The sequence below is a fragment of the Mizuhopecten yessoensis genome, unplaced genomic scaffold (assembly GCF_002113885.1).
Source record: "Mizuhopecten yessoensis strain PY_sf001 unplaced genomic scaffold, ASM211388v2 scaffold6863, whole genome shotgun sequence".
Classification (NCBI taxonomy): domain Eukaryota; kingdom Metazoa; phylum Mollusca; class Bivalvia; order Pectinida; family Pectinidae; genus Mizuhopecten; species Mizuhopecten yessoensis.
In genome coordinates this window covers 811,030-821,194 of record NW_018406762.1, presented here as the reverse complement: position 1 = coordinate 821,194, position 10,165 = coordinate 811,030, and the positions used below count along the sequence as shown (strand labels likewise).

At 38.7% G+C, this 10,165-nt stretch overlaps 1 protein-coding gene across 1 annotated transcript in view; it reads right to left on the bottom strand.

The window, feature by feature from the left end:
* Window positions 1–950: 950 nt before the first annotated feature.
* Window positions 951–10,165, bottom strand: part of LOC110452748 — an 83,794-nt gene continuing 74,579 nt past the window's right edge. Inside the window, exons 3-4 of the mRNA XM_021501408.1 lie at window positions 5,428–5,583; window positions 951–5,166 (exon numbers count right to left, since the gene is read on the bottom strand). Of these exons, the coding sequence (XP_021357083.1) occupies window positions 4,952–5,166; window positions 5,428–5,583 (371 nt within the window). The 3' untranslated portion in view covers window positions 951–4,951. The remainder of the gene's footprint in view (window positions 5,167–5,427; window positions 5,584–10,165) is intronic.

Sequence of the window (10,165 nt, the reverse complement as noted above, 5' to 3'; positions counted from 1 at the left end):
ATTACATCAAAATTAGTTGAAATATTTACACAGCTATCTTTTTTCTCCAAAATGTCACTGCAACGTTGACCTCAGTTTTGTAAAAAAAATGGCTACCAAAGACGTTGACTGGTTTATCTCATATTCCGCTCAGTGTAAGAGAGTCTTTAAAGTTGATATGCTAACTGTCCCTCGATTCTTAACGATCAGTTGGTCAACGCAGGAGTTGTCTCGCTTTGTACTAGATAATCCCTCGAGGGGGGTTCTCAATTCTGTTCTCTTGTAAATTCTTTGTGCTTCTCTAGAAGCGACAAGTCCAGAATTATGTTTTTATAAAAATGTATTACATTTGTCTGAGTTTTTCAACAGATAATTATATTTCCCTTGAGAATTGCCTGTGTTTCCCTAAATGGTTGCTTGTGTTTTCCTGGAGATTTGCCCGTCTTTTCCTACATATTTTCCTGTGTTTCACAAGAGATTTGCTCGTGTTTCTAGAGATTCTCCTTGGGACTCCAAGAGATTATCCTGTGTTTCACAAGAGAGTTACATATGCTTTTCTAGACATTTGCCTGTGTTTTCTTAGAAATGTCTTTTTCTCGAGATTGCGTGTGTTTTGTTAGATATTTGCCTGTGTTTTCCTGTATATTTGCATTAATTACACTATATATTTTCCTGTGTTTATCTTATTATTTGCCTGTATTTCTCTAAAAAAAATCCCAATGATAAATTATCTCGTATTTTCTAGATTTCTAGAGATTGACCCGTGTTTCCATTAAGATTTGCATGTGATAAGATTTGTCTGTGTATCTCTTCTCAGAAAGCTGAGCACAACGAGGGAGCATTAGTTATAAAACTCGATTTTTCGTTTGCAATCTAAAACAAAAACATGATAAACAAAAGACCGTCCTAATATTAACAACAAATTTGCATTAATTCGATTTTCCATGATATGAATAACAAGAAGAAAGAGACTTGTCCATTATTTTGATTTTAATGAAAATGCCTTACAAACAATTAATTTAGGTGCAAATGACACGCAAATATAGGAACAGAGATTGCATATAATTGAGATGTGTTAGCGACAATAAATCAAGTGGTTCCGAGTATTAACCGATAACGAGGCCAACATCACCGATGCGCGCTTCCTGTTAAAACCGGAAGTGAGCAAATTTCAATTAATTGTATCTTTCACATAAAAATATCAAACAAGTACCATTAAAATTATTCCTAAAACAAATCTTAAATTCCTCCCAAACCCGAAAATGTATGTACACTGTGTGTTTAAACAACTTACAAGATAGCTTTAATCTATAAAAAACAACTTATTTTTTTTAATTCTTATCATTTGGCAGTCTATTTTATATACATGGAGTTCCTTATTCATTTTTATGGTTTAACATTTAAAATATTAATTTCAATGAAACAGTTAGACCGGTAAGCTGTAGAGCATTACTAGCGCTCCGTATCTAACAAACCACGGGTTACAATCCTGAGACCTACCAATTACCGACACGTAATGTATTCTCACATTCATAATGAAATTCATAAAATATCACAATTAGAAGAAATATATTTATTGTGAAGACTAACAAAAAAAAATAAAACAATTCCGTTGCCAGTTTAGCGTGTATTCCTTGATTGTACATAGCATTGCTTCTTGGGGTCATTCACAAAGGAAGGGGTCGGGGGCTTCATGTGGGAGAGCACCGGAGTAGCCGAGGAAAACCCCACGTGGTCGGGCAGCTGTCCCCATACCTGTTTCCGACTGGGAAATCGAATCCAGGCCGACTTGATGAAAGGCGAGTGCTTATCCACTGCACCACTTGACCACTGCGACTAAAAAAGTGATTTGACGAACGAAGTCCCACTATGAAGACAAGCAAACATAAGAGACGGAACGTTCTGTACATAAACAATTGTGTTCACAAAACAAAACGACAGCATCCGGACAAAGAGGGTATATTCACAATGTTAACAGGTAAACCTGACTGAACAGGTTCTGCTGTATCATGGACTAAGATCTCTAATACGTACAAGAAAGGAATACTCGCCATGACGGTTCTCAATGGAGGATTAACGACAACAGACCCTTCCTACTGATCTCCAATCACCATGGCAAGGGTCAGATTATCTTATATACCATAATCAACATAGAAGAAAAGGAGGAAAAAAGAAATGGAAGATCGCCATTTATGTTTTTGCGTAAACTATGTTTGACAACTTGAGTAGTAAATCATATATTCTTTATGAAATGCCCAAGCGGCCTTAAAGACTGTAGACAATGTTGAATGGTGTCCCCATAACATCTCGATAAATGTAAGGTTCTGGGGACGAATACTAATATTGTCTGTAGCCGTAGGACAGCTCTGGTGTTGTATTTTAGCCCCTTGTCTAAATTAAAACAGCGGCCACTCAATGAACCACACGATGCTAATTCTGACAAAAGCTGTTAGCTGGACGCTTAATATAGTCACACCAAATAATTATATTCGTTAATCAGAAACCAGAATGACAGATTAAAGAAAAACCGTTGTTAAAAAAAACATATTTCGAAACAAGTCATACAGTCGATTCGTTGGGATAATTGCAATGGATTGGGTTTGCCCAGAAGCAAGACTGTGTATGTCCCATTATGATGAAATCTCGTTATGGCGAACCCTCTAAAACTGACGTCCCATTAGGACGAACTCTACTGTACCACTGCAAAGACCTGCAGCTATGGAAATGGACTGTTTTTTGGAATGACTATAGCTTTGAGAAGTCATTTCTGAAAAGAATACATGACTTGCGAAACTTTATTTTTTTTAAAAGATGGAAAAATATCATCAACAGAGTTCGAGTTTGCAAAAAAAGTCAGGCCGGGATTCGACCCCTGAACCTCTGATTACAATACAGTCCGTCTAACCAACTGCGCTTCTTGATCCCACTTATATCCAAATCAGAAAGTTACCCTAAGTAAGAAAAATCAAATCAGGGGAATTGTCTATCGTTTAGTTTGCAGTTGGACAGTGGTCCTTAATTAAATTTGAAATTCGTTTATCAGAAACGAACATAGCAGGCTTCGCTTTAACCCCCGTTATGACGACATCTCTAAGCTAAAAGTCCAATACTGACGAACTCTCTAAGCTGGAAAACGCAGGAGAAATCAAAATTACCTAGTGATATTGCCCTTGTCGTATATAAAGTCAGTATAACACGATATATAGCGAGCGCATTGGAATGTTTTCGTGAGGTTTAAGTTTTATTTATATTAAACGTCCAGCTATTGGCATACCTAAGGAGTTGATGAAGACATCATCATGAAATGGACATATAATGGTTTCATCACATGCCGTTTAACTCATTCACCCCTGAAACTTCATAATGAACTATTCCAAACTTTGAATTGGAAGAGTTCAAATGTGTTGTCAGGGGTGAATGAGTATTTTTTTTTTTGTGTATATATACAAATATCGCTTATTTTGCCTCAACATTTGCACACTTCAAATGACGTTTAGAAAAAATCAACAACCAATCTATAATACACAATAATTATATACAACACAACGCCCAATATAGTAAATGGAATTATTCTAAGGCGCTGATACAAGCTGTATAGTTACGAATGAAAATGAAACAAACATCCCAGTGTCGATCACCACACATGATACATAGTAAAATGGATGGTAACATGTGTACAAATATCATCAAAATGGCGTCTTTTATATTCGTAAAACTGGTGCCAAAGTTAGATATTAGTGTAATAAATAATAGTATAACATTGTCCGAACTCACACACACACACAACATTCGCACACCTAACGATCACTTGCGCCATTGACACTCTTATGACGAGAGTCAAATGTTTAAACGAAGACCAATCCATTTGCTCTACCGATCCCGAAGGATCAATCAATTGGCTAAAAATGACAGAAAGACGAGAGAAAGGATGAATATCAACCATCGAATTATATTTGTAGAACTGACTCTGTTTTTAAATACAAATCTGAAATGTGGAGTCATCTGATTAAAAGGTGAGATTAATTCTTCAAAAGTACATATTAAGTGACTATTCTGTGCAAAAGTTCTGAAGACGATTTTGTTAATCTACCTGCTATCATCGTCGCTACCGGAAGTTATATAAAGAATCAGAAAAAAACGTGAAGGTGAATAAATTGGATTTTCTAAAATGTGAACTATTATTATTTTGCCTATTATAGTAAAATATGACGCTGGAGAATCTGTGTAATCTTTTGTTCCGTCCAATCCGGATTCAACCCAACAGTTTACGTCATGACGTCATAACCGGTCACATAACCATCAAATGGTCACGTTATATCCAAGAGACACATCCGCTTACATGACATCTGATTTCAAAGCCCCTAACCTCACACCTGGTTGCGTTTACACGACCTGGTTACATTGTATCCGATATGACTCAGCCTATTGCGTCATATCCGGTTGTGATACATGGGTTACGACATTTCCGGTCACGGCCAATCCGTTTATGTCACATTCAATTCGTCTGCATCGTGTGTGCACCTTACTGTATCCTGAAGGGCGGATAATTATTATGTTCAACAAATTCTAATGAAAGAAGAATGTCGAGATATATTCATCTCAGAATAGTTGAGGAGTCGGAGTTGTTCAAACAGTGTCAATAACCAGGACAACTCTATTAGAAAATTCCATATCGCTCTCGATCCTCAAAGACATTCGTGAGATGCCAGGTTAAACCATTTTACTGGACGTTAGTTACCTGGCGAAGCGATCAGGCAAACTTCCTGAGCACGGGCAATCACGTGAGATGAATTACATTGAACACGTGTATTGTAATAGGAAGATTCCTCCATTTTATCACGTGATCCCTGGCACACATATACGTAACGCCTAGGAATTCAATATTTTAGCAGACAATCTTTATACACGAAGGCCATGGATAGTGCCAATCTGCATGTGAAATGAATTATCTATATATAGAGGTAACTCTCTTCTATCGAAAGCAAGTGAGCAGTATAATAAGGATGAGAAACGTCATAAGGGAACGCACGTGCGTTTCTGGTTTTAAGGACGTGCCGGCATTGCATTTCGCCTTTTCACAGAAACAAATGTTGCCTGTCCGGGGTCTGGACTCAGCTATGCACACGGCGTTAATGTTCATGGTGATTGTCAGGTTGTTAGAACAGGTTCGCTGGTACCGCACCACACCTGTAAATATAAGATACAGCCCGTAAATATGACACGCAGCCCGTAAATATGACATGCACCCTGTAAATATCACACGCACCCCGTAAATATGACAGGCAAGCCGTTAATAGGATACGCACCCTGTAAATATGACACGCAAGCCGTTGATATGATACGCAACATGTAGATATTAACAATATAGTCAACTGATACTGATACTTTCAATTATTTACGATATATTATTAAGTTGATAATATATACTTAATTTTGATGACTTCTTACCAGGGCGGACGTTACGAACCCACTTGACACAGTAGCCGTTGCATAATGTCGTCTTAACTCCCTTGGTGGTTTCATTAAAGGGGTCGCCACAGTAGTTGTCGATGTTAGAAAATGATAGACAATCAAAGCACAGTATAGGTCCATCTCTCCGGTATTCTGTAAACACAAAACATAACCCAATATAGTTCCGTCTCCCCGGTCTACTGTAAGCACAAAATATAACCCAATATAGTTCCGTCTCCTCGGTCTACTGTAAACACAAAACATAACACAGAATAGGTCTGTCTCTCCGGTCTACTGTAAACACAAAACATAACACATTACGTCTGTCTCTCCGGTCTACTGTTAACACAAAACATAACACAGTATATGTCCGTCTCTCCGCTCTACTGTAAACACAAAACATAACACAGTATGTCTGTCTCTCCGGTCTACTGTTAACACAAAACATAACACAGTATAGGCCTGTCTCTCCGGTCTACTGTAAACACAAAACATAACCCAATATAGTTCCGTCTCTCCGGTCTACTGTAAACACAAAACATAACACAGTATAGGTCTGTCTCTCCGGTCTACTGTAAACACAAAATATAACACAGTATATGTCTGTCTCTTCGGTCTAGTGTAAACACAAAACATAACACAGTATAGGTCTGTCTCTCCGGTCTACTGTTAACACAAAACATAACACAGTATATGTCCGTCTCTCCGGTCTACTGTAAACACAAAACATAACACAGTATAGGTCTGTCTCTCCGGGCTACTGTAAACACAAAACATAACACATTTTGTCTGTCTCTCCGGTCTACTGTAAACAAAAAACATAACACATTATGTCTGTCTCTCCGGTCTACTGTTAACACAAAACATAACAGAGTATAGGTCTGGCTCTCCGGTCTACTGTAACCACAAAACATAACACAGTATATGTCCGTCTCTCCGGTCTACTGTAAACACAAAGCATAACACATTATGTCTGTCTCTCCGGTCTACTGTAAACAAAAAACATAACACATTATGTCTGTCTCTCAGGTCTACTGTAAACACAAAACATAACCCAATATAGTTCCGTCTCTCCGGTCTACTGTTAACACAAAACATAACACATTATGTCTGTCTCTCCGGTCTACTGTACACCCAAAACATAACACAGTATAGGTCTGTCTCTCTGGTCTACTGTAAACACAAAACATAACAGAGTAGAGGTCTGTCTCTCCGGTCTACTGTAAACAAAAAACATAACACATTATGTCTGTCTCTCAGGTCTACTGTAAACACAAAACATAACCCAATATAGTTCCGTCTCTCCGGTCTACTGTTAACACAAAACATAACAGAGTATAGGTCTGTCTCTCCGGTCTCCTGTTAACACAAAACATAACACAGTATAGGTCCGTCTCTCCGGTCTACTGTTAACACAAAACATAACAGAGTATAGGTCTATCTCTCCGGTCTACTGTAAACACAAAAAATAACACAGTATAGGTCTGTCTCTCCGGGCTACTGTAAACACAAAACATAACACATTGTGTCTGTCTCTCCGGTCTACTGTTAACACAAAACATAACAGAGTATAGGTCTATCTCTCCGGTCTACTGTAAACACAAAATATAACCCAATATAGTTCCGTCTCCCCGGTCTACTGTAAACACAAAATATAACACAGTATATGTCTGTCTCTTCGGTCTAGTGTAAACACAAAACATAACACAGGATAGGTCTGTCTCTCCGGTCTACTGTAAACACAAAACATAACCCAATATAGTTCCGTCTCTCCGGTCTACTGTTAACACAAAACATAACAGAGTATAGGTCTGTCTCTCCGGTCTCCTGTTAACACAAAACATAACACAGTATGGTAGAGACATGCGTGTTACCAATGAGTACTTTATTAGGTGCAAGTCGTTTATATTTCGAAATCTCTTCAGCTTTATCTTAAAATTTTAACCAAATCCCTTTTATATCAGAGCTCAAGTCTTCTAAATAATAGAGACGAGATGGTAGGTCTATGCAAAATTGGGACGAGATAGTAACGTACACATACAGGTTTGTTATAAAATAGGGACGAGATTGAAATGTACACGTGCAAGTTTTAAAATCAGGACGAGATTGAAACGTACACATGCATATTTGCTACAAAATAGGGACGAGGTTGTAATTTACGTCTATAAGTCTGCTACAAAATAGGGACGAAATTGTAATATATGAACAAAGCTCTACTGCAAAAAAAGAACAATATTGTAATGTACGGGCGCAGATCATTGTGAAGCATCTTGTTACTTTGATACGAGCGTTTTATTATAGAACTACAATGCAAACCGTCGAAATGTCGCTTCTTAAGTTTACGAAACACACCAAACTCATTACTTTTCTTCATCAACAAATGGTATCCGATTTGGGTGGTTCTGACAGGACAGCTGGTGTATTATATAACCCATTGTAGTATTGATTAGAATGTCGGACATATCCGGCCACAGATGAATGACGGGCCAACTCCAGGTCAAGTACGTTCTGAGAGCAACGTATTCTAAACGTTTACCTGAAGAGTGCTCCGGGGATTTTGTCCGAGTACATGTGTACCGGAAACAGACATTACAAGCGCTTCTACCATCTATTGTAGTTTTAAAACGTTTGAAATATATTTCTGAACTTGACGAGCTTTATATTTTCAACCATTGTGACGTCGAAAGTAACAATGCCATGACGTCATAAATTTCCTGAAAAAGCAAACGTAATGATACATGTAATAAAAGGACTTAAAAGTCGTTCTCATTTTATGTAACTCGCTTAAAAACGATACTCATTTGAAATAATTGTTTTCAATCCTGAAAACCTAAGCCCTATCAAAGTGTAGGACAGTCGGTTGCCCCGAAAAAAAAATTGGGCGAGTGCAAAAATTATTTCACAGACCCAAAATTAATATTGGTACCCCAATTATTTTCCTATGATTTTTTTCAGTGTTGAGCAATAAAAAATGCCAATAAAGCAATATAAATAGATGTTCTTTATTCTTCAATCAAACCCTCCCGACACATAACCCTAAAAACCCTCCCCTCATTCCCAAAGTCTTTATTGTCACTGAATTCACCTGGTAGGAATTTACAACTGCAGACGACTTTGTTATATTTAGATAAAAATAGTCACGTGATCAGCTGGCGATTTTGGGGCGAAATAGTAACTTACAGCTAAGTCTTAAAATTTTGCCTGTACGGTTATAAATACAGCTTCTTTAGATTGTGTGTGAATAAAACACGATAATTCGCGAGACTTTGCACAATACACGCGCTTCGGCGAGAATTGGTCGGCAACCACTTCTGGTGATACGGCAGACCAAACAACATAAAATAGTAGCTTACAGCGAAGAAAACTTTCGACTTATAAAAATACATTAGTTAACTTACTTAAATCCCCAGCCCTTGTTTGTATCCGCCATGTTGACTATCTGTGTCAATTCTGATGCACTTGAACGTTTTAACGGCGTGACCCAGACTACAGGATTTCCGAAAATGGGTGTTCCGAAGTTGGGGTGGTTAATTTATGGGAGTAAACTACGATTTTGAGAATAATAGGTTTTGGTCGCCTGTGGCGACCAGGCGCACGGCTGTGTCCTACGCTGCTAGCAAAAACTACCCCTTCATTTTTTCGGTTTTGCACATTGTTCTGATCGTGAAATAACCTGTCCTTGACTCCAACGGAGCAGGTGCTAGTTTATTTACGATACAAATTGAATTGCCTCAAAAGTCGACGTGAACTATATAGGGAACCATTGTGCTGACGTCTGTTGTGTTCCTATTTGTCGATGAATCACGATCGGCTAATGGAATCTGATGCCCATCACTAGGTAAAAACAACTGGAAATGTTGATAAGCCAGTATATATATATAAACACACAGGCCTCCCTTCCGACATACAGATATTGACTGTGTTATATGGGGTTAAGTGAGGCATAATCGTAAGGAACATCTAGACAGTTAATCAACCGGTGTCTAAATGCTCCTAGTCCATCCAAGACCGGTTCCCTCTCTACATCATCTCCGATTACCATGCGACGAAAATCCCTTAGTTTCACCAAATCCAGTCTGTGGCTTTTTCTCCCAACAAATAATAATACGCTCATATCGTCATGGCAACGTATGCATAGTCTTTATCTTGACGAGACGAAAGCTGGGCAAACATGACCTTCAAACCAGAGAACGGAAGCCACATTTATTGTAAAATACACAAGCGACCCCGCCACTTGAGACACACAGACTGACAGAATATCGTGACAAGCGATATGACAATCATAGAAGACAGATGGACCCCGTGTATCTATGAATGGACCCCATTAGATTAGACGGACGGTCGTAACGACGTATGGAAAAGATGACTGCCAACATCGGCGGTAGACATATGGTGCCTTGTCGGGCAAATCTCGCTTAACCCCGTATGCAAATGAGTGGACTGCCTTCGTTATAGTTACGGTGAAGCTAAAGGCGATGCTGTGTACGTGATATCAATCCCTAATGTCCACTCAATGTGTTGTGGATACACTCATCATTGGAGACGCCCAATGGTAAGGCTGAAGTGGTTTAGGCTTCATCATGCAACTGTGTCGTGATTCTGCCATTTCTGACATGTACAGAATAGATGTCGCTCCTCTGGTAGGAATAAACAACAGGGTGGCTGTGCTTCCAAACAGCAAACACATCTTATTAACAGGAGAACAAAAGAAGGGGGGGGGGGGGGGGGGGGGGGG